General features: G+C 39.9%; 2 protein-coding genes across 5 annotated transcripts; one reads left to right on the top strand and one right to left on the bottom strand.

Moving 5' to 3' along the window:
- Positions 1-176: 176 nt before the first annotated feature.
- On the bottom strand, positions 177-17,812 carry LOC122414167 (KICSTOR complex protein SZT2-like). 2 transcript variants are annotated; one of them, XM_043425114.1, is made up of 24 exons: positions 17,452-17,812; positions 16,812-17,129; positions 16,612-16,689; positions 16,034-16,442; positions 15,647-15,867; positions 15,117-15,501; positions 14,776-15,028; positions 13,903-14,643; positions 13,577-13,773; positions 13,078-13,241; positions 9,100-9,415; positions 8,824-9,012; positions 8,061-8,660; positions 7,249-7,625; positions 6,153-7,116; positions 5,669-5,954; positions 3,631-5,561; positions 3,430-3,524; positions 2,889-3,333; positions 2,416-2,806; positions 2,161-2,326; positions 1,858-2,074; positions 669-1,774; positions 177-422 (listed from the first exon to the last, which is right to left on the bottom strand). In XM_043425114.1, exons 1-24 carry the CDS (start codon positions 17,470-17,472, stop codon positions 288-290), a joined length of 10,005 nt encoding a protein of 3,334 aa, XP_043281049.1. In that variant the 5' UTR covers positions 17,473-17,812; the 3' UTR covers positions 177-287. The 2 variants fall into 2 exon arrangements, with proteins under 2 accessions (XP_043281049.1, XP_043281050.1); XM_043425115.1 differs by lacking the exons at positions 16,812-17,129; positions 17,452-17,812 and having other exon boundaries at positions 16,034-16,463; positions 16,612-16,672.
- A 94-nt stretch (positions 17,813-17,906) lies between these two features.
- por (Protein-serine O-palmitoleoyltransferase por) lies at positions 17,907-21,056 on the top strand. 3 transcript variants are annotated; one of them, XM_043425150.1, is made up of 7 exons: positions 17,907-18,007; positions 18,099-18,930; positions 19,067-19,259; positions 19,662-19,881; positions 19,990-20,096; positions 20,232-20,434; positions 20,560-21,056. In XM_043425150.1, the coding sequence occupies exons 2-7, from the start codon at positions 18,696-18,698 to the stop codon at positions 21,000-21,002; spliced, it is 1,401 nt and encodes a 466-aa protein (XP_043281085.1). In that variant the 5' UTR covers positions 17,907-18,007; positions 18,099-18,695; the 3' UTR covers positions 21,003-21,056. The 3 variants fall into 3 exon arrangements, with proteins under 3 accessions (XP_043281085.1, XP_043281086.1, XP_043281084.1); XM_043425151.1 differs by lacking the exon at positions 17,907-18,007 and having other exon boundaries at positions 18,092-18,930; positions 20,071-20,096; XM_043425149.1 differs by lacking the exon at positions 17,907-18,007 and having other exon boundaries at positions 18,092-18,930.
- Positions 21,057-21,143: the final 87 nt, after the last annotated feature.

Raw genomic sequence — 21,143 nt, 5'->3', positions numbered from 1 at the left:
CTTTGGAAATTGTTATGAGGTTGTTGCTTAAGAATCTCCGAAATAAACTAATGTTGTGTCTCTTATAAATAATTTGCTTCCTTAGCGTTTAGAGCCTCTCCTCGATAATATATATTCACAATAATGTCGATCATCCTCGGGAGACTCTTGCACTTTAGTAGAAAAAAGGCAGTAAAAACAAGAAAATATATATTTATATTTCTGATTTACAAGTACAACATGTGCGATTTAATATCATTCGAGTCTTCTCTTTTCTTCTCGGTTTCGGTGTGTTCGTCGATCGGTCGCTATTGACTGTACAGGCCAATCCACAAGTGAAAACAACAGGCGTTCACGAAACCTTCCACTAAGCTGTACACTTCGTTTACGTTGAAAGGCGTTATTGACGTTTCAGCAGATTTTCTATACACGGCGTAAAGCTCCTAAAATTTAAAAATATATTGTGTAAAACGATCACACTCGGTGTGGACTCAATAATCGAAGGGAAATCCCCATGACTATGGTGAATAATTAGCTGATTTTTTACGATTCATTTTTCAAATTTAAGGTTCTTATAACTTTTTCCATGAGATTTTTGGGAAACTAAATTACGTGAAACAACGAATCGAATTTTCAGGATTTCGTCATGGAGATTTTCCTTTTAAAAACAGTCGATAAACGTGACTCACTCCTCGCGAAGTTTGAAGGTCAATAGTGAGCATCATAAAAGCTTGCAAGTAACTCGGATGGAGAATAAGATGATGAGTGACGCTGCCATCAGGACTGTTGAATTGTTTGTGGTGTTCCTGATACTTGTTTTGCAAAACTTTGGCCAAGCCTTGGTACCAAGATATGGGTTGATTAACTAGAGGATTTAATCTCGAGTCTATAGACGAGAGTGGTTCGACGCGTGCGAGCGATCTAAGCTCCATAAACTCGGTGTAATTCATGGTCGATTTGTTCTCCAAAAGTTTATTCCAGAGCAAATGAGTTCGACAGTGTAAGCTGCCACGTTCAATCATATCAGTGATATGATCACGAGCTGTGCGAGCTTGAGTCGTAATGAGTTGTTGCATTAGTTGCTCGTGGGACGAATAATAGCCGAGATAATTGATGGATTCTTGGCGAATTTGTCCTGGATGAGGGGAGCTCGTAGTTTCGGGAGTCACGGATGGCCCGGTGTTTTGAATGAGAGAACTCGGCACAGGCGGCGGTGTGGGAGCGACGGATTGACAAGCCCCATCTCTCTCGTCTTCCGGCCACGAGTTTTCACACTTCGTCGAATCGATTGATTCCTGACTGTCCTCATTCAGTCCTGACAAGTTTCCCTCAATCACCGAATTCTTTCGTGCCCCTTGGCAAACTTGCGAATTCGAATTATACTCGGGAACGCTGTCGCTCTGGGAACTCGTTTCCGACCTCTCGACGTTGTACACCGTACGAAACTTTCCCAGTTTGTTGTTTTCCACCTCCCTCTTTGGATATAATTCTCTCTTGCTCGTCAGCATCAAATAGTACTTCAAAGTTATCTCCGATTTTTCGATGTGCGCTGGCTGCTCCAACCGCGAAACTATCAGCGCTACGTCGAAATCATCCGTGTACTTTGTGTCCTGGGAGTCGCAATAACTGACTAGAGATGTGCTCTGCAAACGCACCAAAACGTACTCGCTGTCCCGAGAATCCAACGATTCTTCAGCCATCCCAAATACTTGCATTCCGTAAGTTTTCTCGTGAGAGAGCAGGTATGAGTAGAGGGTCTGAGCCGGCGTTGTCAAATTACTCACTGTGATGACGTCTGTACGAAACAAAAAAAAATGTATAAACATTCCAATTGAATTAATATCAAGTTTCATTTTTCCTATTCCCATTATTCAGTACCACTGTGAACCAGATTTCTCGCATAATTCGGTGCTTTGCTGTAATATTTGACAAAGTCATCGAGAAATCGTGTGAGATGATATCCCTGTTGCAGAGACCATTGCCCCGTGCCCGCGATGTACGAGTGAATGCAGCGCAGATGAAAATCGTAAGTGAACGAGTGGAGATGCATATTGACCTTTATTTTATCGCAGGCATCCACGAAGCTCAGCATAAACTGAAGATCAAAAGCGTTCGATGAAAATCATTTCCCCAAAGGGTTCGGTAATAATTTTAAATAGAAATAAATAATGTGCCACTCGCCTGATTGACTAGAGCACTGCTGGCTTTCGTTTGAAGCCTACTACATTCGACGATACGAAGTTTCGCAATGAAAAAAGGCTCCGCGAGGTGAATTTCGAATAGAAGAACGCCACCGAGCATCGATTTTTTCAGGTAATAGTTTTGACTGTGATTAGGCTCCGTGTCGCTATGAAAAATAAACACGTTTCGAATACGAACATACGAAAAAATGTCAAAGGATCAATCGTAGCGAAAACGGGGTGTTTTTTGACTAACTCTTGTCGTCCTTCGTCTATCTGAACAGGATTGAATCCCAGAACTTGCAGGTACTGTTTGTACTCGTTAAGCATGGAGGTGCACAATTGTTGATGCCAAGCGGTTAAAATGTTGTCCTTGCTGCTCGAGCCAGGCTCCATTTTCCAAGGACTTTGTTGGGACAATTGGTGCTGCGTGAGGGCCGATGGAAATAATGAAGAAACCGGTGTCAAGGAGTGATCTCTCGTAGCTGCCGATTGCAATCTCCACTGAGGCAAAAACAGCAGTGGCGTGTGACAATAATGAATCAAACGTGAATGTTGCTTGAACGCACACAAATTCACCGATGATATTGGTATATTGGGGCCTGAACTTCGACTTTGCCACATTGCGTATAGTCTCGTCAGTTCCTCTGTTCAAAATACAAAAATACAATTTATGTCACTCGAATGTAAAATTCAAACATTCTGGTGGCGTTCCGGTAGTGTAAGTACCTTTTGATTTTTTTTCACGTTGCTGAACATCCTGCAGATCATAAGCAGCTTTGACAACGGAATCAACATTTTGAGGATAGTGAGGATTGGGTTTAGCATCTCTCAACGATTGTCCAGCAATTCGATCCCAAGAATGATGATGGGGGCCAATTTTCGTCAAATTTTGGCCACGATTAGCAGCTCTTGACCATTCTTTTCCATCGGTGGATGAAACATGTGTGAATTTCACTAGACTCTCAATATCTGTATTCTGACAATATTGCGAACCGCTCTCATCTCGTCGATAAGTTTGCTGTACCGGCTGGTGATGAAATATCCCCAATTTCTGCATAGTTATATTCGTCAACAGTGTAGACCTCGAGGACAGCCACGTCCCCAAATTAGTCGCTTGTTTTATGAGCTTTTCCGATCTCTCCTTCGACCAATTATACATGTACAGAACAAACTGTGGACGGAACAAAAAAAAATGATTATTCTTCGTTTTAAGAAAGTTCCATTCAAATTAAGTAATTGCTTCATTGTTTGGGTTTCTCTCCCGTACATTGTCATTTTGGATTTTGGCTAGCAGAAGACGTTGTCGCGGAACATATTTCGACTCCTGTATCAGTGGATTGAATTTTTGTAGTAACTTTTGATCTGAAATTAACAATAATTTACACGAACATGAATGATGTCGACAATTCATTTGCTTAAATGAATTTCTCATTTGACTAAATTCAAAATTGGGCATAAAAAAAATCACCTTTCGGCACGAGTATTTCAGACTCGACAGTTTTACTGAAAGTAGATTTCCACTGATTAAAATTGCGTGCTACGATGATTGATTTTGTGTAAGTTTCCGTGGACTCTTTGGTCAGGTTGCAAGGCACGTAAACGAGAGGCTGTACGGTGCCATCGGTAGTGACAACGGTGGCACGTAATTCATCATTTTCTGTAGATATCTCGGTAGGATTGAAAGCCAGTAATCCATCAGCGGGCAATAATTCATCGAGGACGAATGGTTGACGTGTACGAAGAACAAAAGCTCGTGTTGCGGTGTCCGGAGCGTTTGTGCGAATGAGATTTTGAAGTTCTTTGAGAATAGTGGGAATAGAATGTCTATTTTGAAAATTGACAATGTGCTTTTTGACCGAAGACACACCCATTTCGAGAGCAAACTGAAACCAGTGTGCCATCGTCATGTGATAAATTTCGTGCAAATTTCCTTCTTCTCCGAGTTCGTAATTATCAAATTCTTCATTAACCACACCCGAGGTATTTTCCTCAGAAGTTTTTAGCTCCCTTTCGCATTTTTCATCATCGTTTTCCGACGTAGTCAAAGCGGTTGGCAAAAGATTGTACTCTGTTATTAAATCCCACGTGGCATGTTTTATGGCTGATCGTAATTTATCAACCAAAGTGTCCAAATTGACTCGGCCCTGTTTCCAGATACGAAATTCGATCGGTGCACCGGGAACTGAAGATGAACGATTTTCAGCTTCGTATGGCGTGGTCGAAACGATTTTCTCGAAGTCTTGAATCCTCAAGAAAGCTGGAAAATCACGTTTTTCGCGGAGTGATTGATCGACGGAGGAATCAGCAATGGCGAGAGCTATACAAGCGATTCCACGACTACCGCTTGAGTGGCTTTGATTGTAGAGAAAAATATCGTTTTCGACGACTCGTAAACTCGAACCCTCCGGCTGTGAATAATCTTGTAAATGATAGTGAGCTCGGGGATCCGTGTACTTCGGAATGTACAAGAACTGAAGGATATTTTGTCGAAGGTAGTAAGCGAGTGCGTCCATGTGTGGCAAACAATGAGGTTGCACAGACAATTGAATGTAACTTTCAGGTGATCTGTATGGTTTCTGAATGAAATGAACGTCAGCCGGTGTGAGTTTGCACATTGGATTCCTGGCCAGCATCACCGAAACGACTTCGAGAACTGCGTCGTCCAGACGATTTTGTAAAACTTGTATTAGCTCTTTTTTTATTTCCAATCCAGGTTCGGATATTCCATGGACCACGAGAACGATTGAATCGTCCGACTTGTTGAGATAATCCGAGTCTTTCTCACCGAAAGAACGAACTCTCGGCCTCGTGTCAGCTGTTTTCGTTTGGTCAACTCGAAGACTCGTTGCACGAGCTTGTGACAGAGACGCGACGCTGCTACTCCGCGATACCATCAAACGTTCATCACTCTCGGACAATTTATTTTGCAATGGTTTGCCATTGCTCGTTTGCTCGTGCAATCTCAGGTAAAAAACATTCGCCTTGTTCTCCCGGTAAACGAACATGTTGCTTCGATTGTTCACCGAAAAACGGTTCAACACTCCGTGCAACGCTTTTATCCCTCTCGATAAACCCGACCTTCCAGGTCCGGTTTTCAAGTGCGGATGCAGGCAAAATGTCACCTGCCAGACGCTCGGACAGCGAAACATTCCTGGTGTCATGCTCGATGCGTTCTCATTGTTCGGAATTAGTCCAGCCGACTCGGTCGTTGATTCTCCTCGCCACGAAGGATCCTCCGGAGACTCAGCTTCCAATAACGAATCGCAATTTTTCGTATCGTTCAAACTCTCCAGCAACAAATATTGGTTCACTCGACGACATATCGCTGTTATTTGGGCGACAACCATTTTTTGTACTTGACGATAACGGTCCACTTCCAAAGATACGAATTCCAGAAACCTGCAAACGTTTTCATTTATTATTGTGTTTGCTTTCAATGCGACAGGAATAAAACGCTCGTTTTTTTGGTGACACCATTTTTCATTGGATACTTTTTCTGTACAAACCTGCAATGGAAGTAAATGTCAACGTTATCGTTGTTAACCTGGAGAATCAGCCAGAAATTTGGTAAAAGAGTTCTTTGTTCGTCAAGATCTACGAGCCAATTGCAATCGTCCTCGGAATTACTGCTGTCACCCTCATAGCCATCATCCGTTCCGGGGTGACCGTCTCCTATGCTCGAAATCTCAGAGTTACAGCCTGGCGGATCACCAGAATCCTGTTTGCTCGTACGACTGTTCGCGTCATGAGACACGCTGGTTGGATCATCCATATCCAAAAATATTCCACCAGCTAATTACAAACAAACAAGCTCGTGAGTTACTTTCACGTGGGAAATAATCTCAGGTAATAAGTATCGTTTTGAAAGCTTCGCTCTTCCGTTGGTCATCGGTTATACTTTTTTTCAAAGATTCTGCAAGTTTTTAGGGCGATTTTTAGCAAACTCATGAAAAGTGAACTCATTAATCAATTTTTCATCCAACGACTTACTTTTATCCTCTTTACCCGTCGGCTCCTCGTTCTCGTTTCTACTAATCTCGCTTGATTCCTCGCAAGGTCCGGTTTCCGAAATGACTGGATTTTTGATGAGATAGAAAAAGTTAGATGTTTGTCTTATAGAGTAACGATCGATTCGCAGATTTTGGAGTTCTTCGTAAAATTTGGGTGAGCTATTGTTCGACGAGTAAACAAATTGAAGTGGAACTTTATCCTTGTGGCAACTCGGGCGATCGTTAGAATCAGAGACGTGTTGGGCGACGAATTTAAGGGTTTCTTCGCTCGGTGGCGATTTGTCCAAGAGAGCAGTGGCGATTTCATCTTTCAAAAGCCACTCGATTTCGGAAGTGAGGATTGTGATGGCGTGGTGTTGATGCAATGGTAGATGATCGATTCTTTCTCTCGCGGGTTCGTTTTCGGAGTTTTGGGTATCGTTTCCCGGACTGCTTTCACTCTCGGTGCGAGCGCTGCCAGCTGGAGAAGAACTGCGAAAAGAAGTCGTACGCAGTGGACCGTTCCCGCGCTCGAGATTAATCTCCAAAACATCTTTCGGTAAATTTAGACAAATAATGTCGAGAGTGATCTTAAAATCGTCTGAATTACAATCCAAATAATCGTCCAGACATTGACGAATTTCTGTGAGGCACGTCGGTAACAATTTAACGGGAACACTCGAAAGCGTTGATCTCACATGTACCGAACAACTCAGTTGTAAAAAAAGCGGTTGTTCCTTCGTTCTATTTATGTCCTCACGTAAATCACTTATCAGCGATTCTGTAGAATCGTAGCAAGGCCTCTTTGTTTCGTCATGCGCTACGTTCGACGCCGGCCACGTTGCGTTCGTCACTTGATTCGCCTTGCCCGATGGATTTTCCATTTTGCAATCGTTTGTCTCCGAATGGAACATGAATCCTTCGAGATCGTCCTCGCTGTCCGATCTCTGATACTCCATCTGATCCTGTCAAAAAATTGATATTTTTCAATTTTTTTAAAATAAATTCATCCTTTGTTTCACCTAATTCCATTTGAACATAATACAAATTTTCTATATCGCACTACATTCAAATTATTAAACTAATTTCGTTCTAACCATTCTGTCAGAATTGTGAGACGGCGAGCAGTAATAAAACTCCGGATGAGCAGGAACCGGCTCGAAAGCTACGGTAATAATTCGTCGAAATTTTTCCTTTATAAGATTGTGCAGTGGCTGAGCGTCGACGCACATCGAACTACCAAGATTAGTGCTCCATTCGGTGTTGGACGAATTGCCAAGATGCCGGCAAACTGTGCGCAAGTAATCCGTTATATTTATCTCGATAAGAGCCTCTTCACACTGCTCAACAGCAGCTTCCATGTCCTCGTAAGAAAGAGGCAATTGGAGGGCTAGCGATTTGTACACGGCAACCACATAACAATGGCAATGCGCGAGACTGAGCAACTTGCAGTGTTCCATGAGGCTTCGCTGATCTAAAAGTTTAAAAGTGCATTCAAAATATCACTTTCGACGAACCGGTGACATTTTTTTTTCAAGAAATTCAACCACCGGGAGAATCAAAAGAAAAATTGGGGAGCAAATATTTGATATTTCTTAATAATTTTTTTCCAATGACTAAAAAGCAAAAATGTGCTCGAAAATAATGACATTTTGTCTGAACATTTGGAAGTTTCCGTTATTGTCGAAATGCTTGCTGTACAGTTTGGGTGCGGAGGGTATGACGTAAATTCCTCGTTCGTCAAGAATAATACAAAAAAAAATCCATTCTGCCCTCCTTATTCGGAGTATTCCGAGTGAAAAAATGTTGGAATCTGTTGTTGAATTTGGATGACGCGACTGGTGACGCTGGTAGCGGATTTCCTGTGAAATCATCAGAAACGAAAATTTTCGCAATGCTTGAAATTTACCGTTCGATAAATTGTCGGAATCCTCGCTCTTCGGTTCGGGTGACGTAGGTTTGACGTCATTTCCAGATTTGAGATTGACATAATCTTCGCGAACCTGTTCACCAAGGGTGAAAGTGTGATCTTCGTAAGTGTCCTTGATTCGCGAAGATCTTGCTTTGTTAATGAGAACTTCGATAAGTAAGGAGAGCGAGCAATCGTAAACGTAAACCGGAAGTATCAAGCGAGGTTTAGCATTACTCGGAAAAACATTGCGTCGTCTTTCGACTTTGGGAGTGCTCTCGGCGGTGGTTGTTAAACTCGGAGTATTCAAATCGAAATCACTCATTCGTAAGTCCGTCGACATCTTGGATTTTCTCGGACTGTCTCCCGACGAAAAAGAATCTCTCGTTCGTTCGTCAATCATTTCGCGTATCGGTGTCAAAGCCTCCAACAATTCGTTCGTTTTTCCCAATCTGACAATATCTTCACCCGAGTTTTCGCACGAGGACATAATCGATTTTACGTCCTTGTCCGAAGCTGGTATCATCGTGATTATCACATGAGTCACGCTGACACCTTTCACAAAGCACCTCCAACGTATTTCGTTCCGAGCCTTTTTGTCTGTAATTTATTTACAAAAAATTCACTATTTACCGATTTAAAATTCGACGACGAAAGTAGTAGTTATTTGAAACCTCAATAATAAATTGATAAAATATCGACGAAATTGCGATTAATCGATTGTTTGAAGGAGATTGGATTTTTGTAAAATCTCGATAGGTACCTAGATATGGGGAAAAAGGTAACGAAGGTCCATCGTCGCGCGGCCTTGCGAGCAACATCTCTGTGAACCTTTGCGATTCTCGATCGTTGAATAAAAGTTCTTTACTGTGGAGTCGTTTCATGTGTTCGAGCAAAATATCCATAAGAATACTATTGGCATCGTCTCTTTCCTCGTCCGTGTAATTTGGTCCTAGAGTCGAGAATAAATGAGCCAAATATATAAAGGGCTATTGAAACGTCATGGAAAGGCATTAGAAGTTTGTGAGTATTGTCTAACCATCTGCAAACATGGAATAGAGCAGTTCGGCCTGATGGCATTTTGGCAAAATGCTCAGAGTATCAAAATTAAAGAACATCGGATGAATTTTCTGATCCGGAATCGGTAGACCCTCCAGCAAGCCTTCGGACATGGTCGATTGCCTCGGTATTCTCGAGCTCGATAGCCAACCGTTTGTTTGACCATACTGCGATGCTTGGTACTGATAACCATTATTTATTTCAGAATTATTTTCGCTCGGCTCTACCTGGCTCAATAAACTCAGATGCTCCAACGTCAAAAGAGCGTTTATGCATTCCTCGTCAACCAATGATATCTGTATGGAATAAAAAATGTCAAAAAAAAAAAACAACAAAAAAAACAACAAAAACAAAGAAAACAAAATAAAATTGAAAATATTGGGAATACGTGAGAATACTTGAAAAGGTTTAGTGGATGATCATAACATTTTTATTCGTTGTAAAATGTTGTTATCACATGCATTATTACGTTGTGACACATTTGCAGGAAATAAATAAACTCAAATGTTTATTGGCGTGCAGTAAAAAGTATTTTCTTCGTCAATAATCCATTTGTTTACATATTTGCATCTGTCGTCGATAACATAAGAAGAATATTCGAATGTGCGCCCACACATTCCCTTACAACGGTATTGCACTTTACATTTAATTGATTGTCCAGTAAGTCGAATTAGTCTATCCTCTTTGAGTGTTAACTTCCGGGAGAAAAACGTTCGAAGTTGTCGAGGAGCCAGGAATAAGTTGGAGGAGTTGAATCTCACTTAAATACAAAGCGTAGAGACCACTTCTCCACTTGAACCATGACGCCTTCAATTTTTTCTTTATCGTAAAAATAGAATTCCAGGGTTTGCACTCTTCTCTGATGACAATTATTCGATGAAGAAGAAAAACGACGATCCACCGTACCACCTCGAGCTGGAAGAGTTAGATCTGACAATCGCCCTAATGTGGGAAACTAAACTCACTGCCTAAATCTGAACTTCCAGCTCAAGGTTGAACGGCCATTTCGACGAGGAGATACAACGACAACGTTCTGGCACTGAATCGGGTAAGCCGTCGATGAGAATTGATGATTCAACGCCGAGAATAACGAGCACTAGCCACCAAAAACGTATTTTTCACAAATCTGTCGACGCTAGCGACTCATTGTTTCATAATCTCCAAATTTTGAGATATAAAAATTCTGCAAAAGCGACTGTATTGATGGGATTAAAATGAAGATTTAAGTCACTAGGAAAATCTAAAAATATATTTCCTCAGAATGTTAACTGAGACGAATTTATTATTCGACGAAAAATCAAATCTTTGATCACTGTTGAAAAAAACCAAAGCTGTCGCAGTCGTCGAATTCTGCACCCCGCGAGACGGATACTCCTTCCGTGAGAATCGTCCTTTTCACGAGGGAGATGAGAACCGAAAAACTAGAGGAAGAAAGGTGTGCTGCGATCGTCACAGAACGAGATGAGAAACTGTGGCCTCTTTGAAAAAAGGTAATCCGATATACTAGCAGGCCCAAGAGACAACCTGGGCCCTATATATACCTGAGAAGAGTGTGACTGATAGGAAAACCCCGTCCTAGGTCCCTCATCGATATCCAAGCCCCACCCTGATAACGATAACCACGTATACGTTTGCGATAAACGTTCGTACACGTATAGGTATATCCATGGTTATATCTAAATCGCGAACGATCCCTGGCACGAGGGATTTTTGGGTAATCACGTTTGGTAAACCCACACGGGGACACGGCTCGAAGTTCTTCTTTCGTTTTTTTCTTCTCTTTCTTTCTTTTTTTTTTTTTTTTTTTTTTTTTTAATTAAAACAAAACTCCTTATCGAGACGAGTCTGCAGAAAAAAATTGTCCAATTATTGGAGATTAGCTCTCCTTTGTGCGTTCGTTAATAATTTCCTGTCTATGCGATTCGACGAATGTAACAGGAACGGTAAGACAGCGCTATACAATTCAATCGAGTTAATTTTATCACTATCCTTATCCCAAGTGTTCGTGGAGAATACTGTCACGATGTCTCAAAGTGTAATGTACAAAAACGAAAAAGCGAGTGAGAGAGAGAGAGAGAGAGAGAGAGAGAGAGAGAGAGAGAGAGAGAGGAGCTGAGGTTGATATCGCCGTGTCGATCGACACCCGGACAAAAATATTCCAGATAACGTTGTAAAGGTAGATTACGCAATTTTTTGTTTTCTGGTGCTTCGTGCTGACTCGCGTGCGGCTGTTGAAGTCAGTGGTTGTGAATTTTTTTTTGTCCTTGATAAAGGATCGGAATTCTATTTTTATTGATTGCTTTTCGTACAGAAGTTCGTAGGGTGATTTGGGCGGGGTGTATACTCGATAAGGAGGTGAACGAAAATTAGGTAATTCTCGAAAGTTGGTTCGAAAAAAAATCAAAGAACCTTGGATTCGTGATATCTCAATTCGTTATCTTCGTGACGAATTTCTCAATCGATCGACGCCTCGTTATTCGGGCTGTTGAAATAATTGTCAAATTATATCGAGGCAAAACCAGCTCGAAGAAATTTCGAGGGAGGGAGACAGAGATAGAAGAAACCGGGACAATCTTTTTCTCGGTAATCTCTGACCAATGTTTGCCAAGCGAGATAGAGAATAGAAACCCCCGAGAAGGAACCTCGACAAAATAAACCACTTCAGAAAAGAGCTCGCAGCCCATTTCTCGCTCGTATGGATAAACCGTTTTTTTCTCATGTTTACTGATTACGGGAAAAAATTGTATATCAGTATACTCTCTTGCGATAAGTGATACGCGTGTACGCCAGAGGAGAAAAGGTTGAGAAAAAGAGATAGATTCATCCTTTTTTTTGATAAGAAAAAAAAGTATTGCGGCCTTTCATCTCATGTAGACACAGTTCGAACTCGGGCAAGGAGGGGAAATTACTTGACTAGATGTACAGGTGAAACTCTAGCACGGGTGTACACGTCAGATGAGAATTCTGATTCTCTGTGGCACGAGGGAGTGACGATTTTTTCGAATTTTTCTACATTTTTCGAATTTTTTTACATTTTATAAAAAAAAAAAAAAAAAACAATTCTTTGGCACACTGATATGCTATTTTGTAGACTGTTGCGAAGCATCTGATTCTTATCAACTTTTAATCGACAGACGAAATTTGGAGTTGAGACAATGACGCCAGAAATCATTATCTTTCGAGCTGCCATAAAAATTAATGGCCAATTTTCAAGAAATTCAACTCAACAATCGTAATGTCTGCAAATACTATTGTATGCTCGAATGCTTCTCATCGTCCTCATAAAAAACGTGATAGACTTTTTCATTGAAAGGTAATCTCGATGAAGAATGCTTTGCAAGTGCTTTGAATTCCTTGAAATTTTTACATTTACAATGAATAATAAAATTTTGTTGATTTCGTTTGCTAAATTACATTTGAAAATTAGTGTTTTATCGAATTAGGGAAATCATTGAATTTTGTAATTCAAAAAGATTTGAGGTCTCACTGATATACGTCTCTGAATTCTCCATGTTTGAATAAGACGGTTCTTTATCCACATATATACTAATAAAAAAAGATTCGTCTACAAAATCACTTTTTTCGAACACCATAATCCATCTTCGTGTTTTTTTTTGTCAAATAAAATACTCGAGTTCATGGAACGCAACGATTCTCGATCGTCGTTCATAATGTCTGTGTATGTCTGTGCAAGTATTGATCCTAGATATCTTATCAGTCGTCCGAGTACCTGAGTTTTGAGAATAACGTGAAAAATCTTATCGATTCGAGTCCGATGAGCGTGGACGTCGAATTTTCTTCGTTGATCGATCAATCACGTGAAACGCGAAATGTTATCGACGAAGGATGCAACATCAAAGATTTCGAAATTTCAGCTATCTTTGAATACACTGAAAAATTTTAGAAAAACGATTGCAAAATGATTTTGAAAATTTCTGATAAAGATTAATTGATTTACCGCATCTGGTAATTGATGATAAGTGAGATTATCGATGTACGAGGCCGTCGGCTGAGCTGGCAATTTAGCTTGCCCGCATTGCGGTTCGATCCAAACTTCCGTAACTATTTGAAAATCACCGCTGCCTTCGTTCTCTTCGTTTCCCACTTCACCATCGGCCGTTCCTGAAAGCCCACAGTTTATCTTAAACTTGATATTATTTTTACATTCAACAGAAATGTATGCTCAACCGAGAAAAAACAAATGTAAACATTTGTTGAGCTTTTTCAAATTTCATTTCATTTGAAAAGTTATTAAATTGTTAAAGCGGAAATGGGAAATGGGTTTCTTTCTGAAGGTAAAAAAAAACCAAAGAATTGGTGTTTCTAAAAGTTTTGGGAATTGCTCCAACGAGTTCGTAACACTTCAAGGCGATTACTATTGTTATTACAATTCATGGCATTAAAACCTCGTAATAAATAAAGCTACTAATTCTTTTATCGGAAGTTTAAAATTATACCTTCATCCGTATCGTCATCGGAATCGCTGTCACGATCGAGAGTCGGATTTGTGATAACGTGAGGCGGAAATAGGACGTACTGAATAGTACAAGTATGAGAGCAATTATCGGTGGTGCCTCGCATCTGTATTTCCATTACCATGTTTATTATTCCCGCTGACGAATAAGCGAAGCTGAAACCTTCAGCTAACCGCATTCTGTGGATTATTATGAAATTCAGCGTTCACTCGGGCAGTTTGGATCGTCGGAATGCATCGGCCTTTTTTCCGAATTTTCGTAGAGACCATCGAATGAATTTATCCGCATTTAGATTGGAATACACTTACTTTGTAATGGTAGAAAGAATTCTCGCGATCGCGGTAGTATTGAGCCGTGGTAAAACGATTCCAGGCACAGTTTGAACGAGTGGTTTTTTCACGTTCCACAACCATCGGTTATGGTAAAGGTATCTGGAGAGTGTAGTGGTAAGAACGCCGCCAGGAATTTGTGTGCCTCGAACAGGCATTGGTTGTGTATCATCGGGAAAAATGACGGTATTTAAATCGATCGGTACGCGCTCGTATCTGATGAGAATTCTCTCGAGAGCTTTATGAATAATGGCGCAACAAGGAGTCTCATTTTGTTCGGTGGGTCGATTTGGCAGCGTGAGTTTGGAGAGCCTTTCGAGTAAGTCGACGACGACGTTGTGCCGTACGACGCCTTCGGTACCTCCGGAAAATGCGACGTTCAAAACGACGCAAAGTGCTTTGCAGTTGATCCTTATGACGGAGAACGAAACGGGCGGTTTTTCCGCTTCCCGATAGATGAATTGGACGTACGTGTGGTTTTCAACGAGCACGAAGGTCGACCAATTTTTCAACATCGCGTATAGCACAGCGGCTGCTTGACGACATTGAACACATTGAAATCTACCGCTTTGATTTGCTTGGTGAAGATATTTTGGCAATGGTCTGTCGTGCGACAATATTAACGTGATTTTTTGAGAATGCATCCAGCGCGCCCACTGTTGAGGATCCAACGAGACTACCGGTTTCCAAATTTTACCGAATTGGGGACAAGCTGCTTCGCTGTAAAATCATTTTACATTTAGTAACATGCTTCTTTCAACCATTTTAACTTGGACCACAAGCCCCGGCCCAAATAAAAAAAAAAGAAAATCAACGTGACATTTTGCTGTAGTCAAATAAATCCTCGTTCACCTCAATTGAACCGAGTTTCCTGCGGATGGGTATGAAGGCAGATAAAAAACCGGCATCCCGCTTCTTATCGTGTCGGAAACATTGTACCACGTCCATCCTAATTCAGGAAACCAACTGAAGTGAGCCAGCATATTGTCATTTTCGGTGAGCGCTGTTAAGGCCGACCAGAAGCGTGAAACTACGCTCTGACGATACTGAGACTTGAGTGGTTTTTTCGAAAGGCACGTGATGTCGTGAAGAAATTCATAAGGAGCTATAAAAACAATTAAATTTCCTTTATAACGCACGTCAACGTTCTATTTTCACAAAATTCATCGACAACTCGAACAAGCATCATTCACCTTCGATCGTGATTGTGTATTGTACCGTGTTCGACGCAGCCAAAGATTTCGAAGGCCAAGAAGTAGAAGCGAGATATTCAAGGTACACGTGACTTTTCCACGGTAGGGTAAAACAAATCTCGAGAAGACCGTCCCTTATGGCGACCCTTTTGATGAGATAACCATCGCGCAATCGACAGCACAGCAAACTGCTCAAACTGCACGTTACTTTGTCGTCTATTTGTTTTTTACGCAACAATTGCGGTCGCTGGTGACCGTAAAAAAGAGAATTTCCTGTACGCCACACTTTCGGTTCTGCAGAAGGTTCACAATTCTCGTTTCGATACAGTTGCCAACAGATGAAATTTCGATGATACATGTTCATCTCTCCACCAAATGCTGGAGTCTGTGAATCAGAAAGTTCATTGATACATATCCAGATTTTTCGAATATTTTGATATAATTTTTTACGTTATTCGAAGCTTCTAATTCTTCCAGAATTTATGTTTACACCAAAATCAAGTAGGACGAAGGACAAAAATTGAACTTACGTCTTGAGGAACGAAGGGCATGTAAGTACCAAGAGTAGCGGTTGCAATAAAAGACAGTAAATCTTCATAGGGCACAAGGCCATTTGCGCAGTGTGGATGATAAGCGCTACCGAGATGAATGAAGCTGCAGGCGACGGTTGTCGCCCGTAGTTGTTGAACCACTGAGTCGAGAACATGAATATCCGTTACTCCGACTATGCCGTCAGAAATGACGATTAAATCTGCAAAAAAAAAAGTTTGATAGTTTCATCGATTTGCGTTAGGTAGGACAAGGATGTGACGAGTCAAGAATTTCGATTGCAGTCTCGTAAAAAATCAGTTTTGAAGAAGCCATGTTCATTAATTGAAGGAAATAATTGAAGAAGATGGATTGAATGTTTGGCTTACGAGCACAACTGTGTTCTGGCAGAAGAGCGAGGGCTAGCATTCCGTATCTGAGCATATTGATGAAACTCACTTCCGGTGAAACCATAGAAACATTCACCATAGAGCCAGCAGCATTTATTGCTATATTGCTGCCAGCTTCCTCAAAAAGTCCACCTACGAGTTGGTCACTTTCTGCTCTTATTGCTTCCAGCTGTTGATTCGCCATTCCTGAGACGAGAGCTATTTTCTTTTCTAAAAGATTCAATTGTTTCTCGATAAACTCCAAAAGATATCCCACATTTTCCGTGTTTAAAAGCCAACCCTGAACCAAAACTTGCTGGGCCGGATTCGTAAAAAATGGAGTGTGCACTATCACAGTCAAATGAATTTCTGGTCTCATCACATGGTCACTGCTCCCTGGAACTGTGAACTGTATTCATACATGAGAATCCTGCCCAAGGTTGCAACTGAATCAAGCTCCGCTTGTTTATTAATCAAGATTTCTCATCAAGGGTTATATCCGTATTTTGATTTTCGTGTAAATTAGATTTCACATTTTCGGGAGCAATACTGTGATTTAAATATTGAAAAATACTCACCGACTTTGTTACATTCTCTAGAAAACGTTTTGTCGCCAAATACACTTCGTCTATCACAATCTCTCCATGCTGAATATCCTAAAATTGAAAGAATGATTCTCAGTCAGCAAAATAATGTTTAGTCTTTCGAAGAATATTCTCTTTAATTTATCTTTGAAAGAATCTACGAGAAAATATTTTTCTTATTGTCAGAAACTTACAACTGTCCCCAATGATGGACTGAGATCCAGGCACAGAACAATCCTGTACTTGTGAGCAAGAAAAATGACTCCGGTAGACTTGGTCACTTTGTATCTATAAAGGAAGTTGGTTTGAACATTCCAAGAAGCTGGAGGATTTCTTGGTAACACAGACACGATTTGAAGCTCTGGAGCTTCTTCAATTTCTTCATTGAAAAATTGGATGGAAACCACAGTTTCCAAATGTTCTAGAATCCACTGAGCTCTAACATTGCGTGATATTGGAAAGCCTTTTTTCATTAAAAGGAAAACCGTTGCAGCCTCCAAGACAAGCTTTTCCTAAAACATTAAAGAATTGTTGAAATTTCCAAGAAATCTATGATTTATTACGTGAGAGTCTATAGATAGACCACTGAAGCAATAAATATTCAATCTGAATTTCAAAGAACACTTGAATTCCTATGGGATTGTTGAAACAAAGTTTTGGCAGTTATTTTCCAACAAATCATGTGGGAAAATAGATTGTTTTGGTACGAATCCCATAGAATATTTGATAAGAATAATAAGGAAAAAATACTTAGGGAATCATCATATGTATTCACTGAAACCTAAAAAGTGATATTCATAATTACACACAGAGGTACACAGATTAAAAAAATACCTCATTCTCAGGACTGTCCATGGCGACGATTTGGAGGAGGCAATAACAAATTTATTTACGCCTTATTTACACTGAATCTCATTGCGTCCTTACGACAAATAGAAAAATCAAGAGGATTGATTTCCAAAACATTATTGTTGATATAACGTCGTCGTGTTTTTTTAGTTTTTACGAAGTACCACGTTCTAACATTATTACACATCGAAGATCATTCGTGTAAAAAAAATGAAGCCTCGAACACATTCTCATTATTGACTGATAAACTGATTAAATGAATTATAACCTATGAGCACTGTAAGCTCGTGTATGGTCGCATCAACATATACTAATAAATGTATATAAATTTTGTATGCGCACGTGAATATAAAAACATTTGCATTTATGCCAACATAGTAGAAAGATGACACTCGCAAACGTCCACGTGGTCAAGAAAACATCACATAAAAAATCACCACACGCACGATTTTCTAATGACTACGACCTATTACGACTGAGCAAGATCAGCTGTTTCGTTATTTTGTTCTTTGGAACCACTTTGGAACTACGGGCACTACGGGTACGGGAATAGCACTTCACTGCACTTCACTCACTTCACTCAACACATTGGTCCTAATAATGATAACAATATAATAATATGTGTTAGACAGACAGACGACAGACTGACATTTGGCAAAAAAGTGTTCAGCTTTTCGTCGTGATTGGGAGGGAGTTACTGCTGGAAAGTCCAACACAAGCTATCATAACGACCGTCGGTATTCGTGCTGCTGTATATTTAGATAGATATAATACTGATTTTTCATATATATATTTATACATCTAAGCTCTATAAGTAAACATTAAATACAAATCCATTTGTGCGAGAAAAAATGTTTAAAACGATGATAACGCCTACTCTTCTGACACTTCTTCGCGTGCTCAGCGGAATACGCGCGCGAATGTGTCTCCGTCCGGAGCTAGACTCATCGTCGGTATCGCTTTATGCACAGCAGGTTCCTTCGCGGCTTTGTTCCTTTACGATCATGGCACCACTTATTTCAAAGCACTTCAAGCTGTTCTAAGCGTCTGCTGTATAGGAAACTGAGTGGCAGTATTATTGAAAAAAAAGTTTAAAAATGTTTGTATACAAGTATGTTTAAGAGAAACAAACGACGGTATTTTTCGGAGAAACGGGCATGGAAAAGTGTACAAATATGGATAGTGAAATGCGTTTATTCTGAAAGAGTGTTTGATATAAAAAATTGAATATGGATGAACCGGCGTCTGATTCATTTTTCTTGTATGATGACGACGACGATGAGGATTGCGAGGATTGTGATCATCTTCAGATGACCGAATACGATGAATATTACGACGAGTTGCCAGCACAGAGTTTTACCGATATTTATAATTACTGTCTTACACCGAGTATTCACGAAACCGCAAAGTATTTTTATCCACTCGTTCTATCGGCTTTATTGTTTAGGATTCTTGCACAAAATCGTGAGTATTTCATTGCTACACATGCGAAAAAAAAATTCTTTGTACGATATAACGTAAAATAACTTACATTAATCAATCGTAATAACTATTACTTTGTTATAGTCAAAAATAAATAATTTATTTTTGCCAAATTCAGGATACACACCCCCTCGAATATTCCATGGTCTCTCCACCCTCATTGGACTCTGGGTTATACAACATTATGTCAAAGAATGTTTTTATTTATTACTGTATTTTGTTGCTGCATCTTATGCTTGCCTTTACTTACCAAAAGTCTTTCGAGGTGGTATTAAGACATTCCTGCCAAGTTTAATCATCATTTTACACTGGTAAGAAATTTTTTATTTTCTCTACTGTGATTATTTGCAACTGGAGCTCATGTGCAATTTTGAAGAGTTAAAAGCAGATATCAATATAAATGGAAATGGCTCGATAAAATTTGCTATCCATTTACAAATTATTTAATAGAAAAAAGTAGAACATTGCTACGATCGTTATTTTTAGAGTAGAAGTTCTTTCATACAAAAACAACGAAATAAATTTCGAAATGATATTCTTGTGTAAAATGACCAATTTATAAAAAACCAATTTTTCAGCTTCACTTTCCCAGACATTCTGTTATTTGTAAAGAAATATCTGACTGCGACAGTGAACAGTGAAAAATCTGGAAATGAATATTTCATCGATCAAACATCCCTTGAGATAACGCCATCACAATTTTCTATCAACAGTGAATGGTCTTTGGATCCGGTGGACTGGCACAAGGTACGAAGTGTCATTATGATCGCTTCTATGAGAACTATTAGTCTCGCATCAGATGTCAAGCTGAAGGAAGAAATTCCTAGTATTTTGGAATACACAGGATATGTATATGGTGCTGCGACTGCTCTTTTTGGACCATGGATCTCGTTCAAGGATTACACAGCTTTGCAGAACCTCCATAATCAATGGGTAACTTTTGTTATTATTATCAGAGAATATTTGAATATAAAAAAAAACCGTTTTTGTGATTTTTCAATTTTATTTTGTACATTAAATTTTCAATGAATTTTTTTGTAGAATTTTTGGTGGATCATTGCCAGTGTCAAGTACTTTTTGATCTCCTTTTTCTTTCTGTGCATTTCTAATTGTTGGGCACAGTGGATACTCACGGACCACGCAGGAAAGTTAGTAAATTTGCTTGTTTCACATGGTCTGCAAATTTTCGAAAGCAACGCAAAATTATATCACAATTGAAAAACTACGTCCGAGTATGCAATAATAAAAAAAAACACTTTGTAAAATCAGAATTTTGTTTTCAGATGGTTTCTCGCGTACAGGGATGCGCTCGCATTTCGATCATCCCATTACTTTATAGCGCACGCAACATCTTCGATTCTTATCCTCGGGGGATATCCTTTGTCTGAAATAACAATTGTCAAACCCCTCGAGATCGAGTTACCTCGTTCGCTCGTTCAGGTCGTTGTATCTTGGAACATTCCTATGCACACTTGGCTGAAGTTGTGTAAGTAGTCAAACTCGCATATAGATTACACTCAAAATATTATTTTCTTTATCTTATATTGATATATAAAATAAAAATGCTAGAAACATAAAATCATTACTGAATCGATTCAATTCTCCCAACAGACATTTTTCGTCCGGCCAGGAGACGTCTAGGAAAGTTCAGTGCAGTCGTCCTGACCTATTTCGCCAGTTCCCTCCTCCACGGTCTGAACTTTCAATTAGCAGCGGTGCTTTTGAGTCTTGGATTTTATACTTTCATCGAGTATCAATTGCGCAACGTTCTCGCTGAAACTTTCGACGCTTGTATAGCAGCGAAAAAATGTCCAGTCGACAAATGCCCACACGCTAAAAAATCAACCAATTGTCTGTGGGTCATTCTGACGAATCTCGGTTTTTCAGTATTAACCATGTTCCATCTTGCATATTTGGGTCTGATGTTCGATACGTCGGAGATCCAGGAGACCGGCTATAGTTACGAGCATACCATTCGAAAGTGGTCGCAACTCGGTTTTGCCAGCCATTGGGTCGCTTTTGCTACATACATTATATATTTTTTGATACGGTAAATTTTATTTTGTCATTTGTATATAAAATTAATAAAAGACTAACGTCTATTTTGATTCCCGTGCGATATTGAATCTTCCTCGTACAACCCTTTCCATTCTCTCGGCATTGAAATTGATATTTTCGTCGTTTCTACTGTAGCA

Source organism: Venturia canescens, chromosome 7 (assembly GCF_019457755.1).
Source record: "Venturia canescens isolate UGA chromosome 7, ASM1945775v1, whole genome shotgun sequence".
Taxonomy (NCBI): domain Eukaryota; kingdom Metazoa; phylum Arthropoda; class Insecta; order Hymenoptera; family Ichneumonidae; genus Venturia; species Venturia canescens.
The sequence above is the reverse complement of the archived record's forward strand: the minus strand, read 5'-3'. Positions and strand labels throughout refer to the sequence as shown.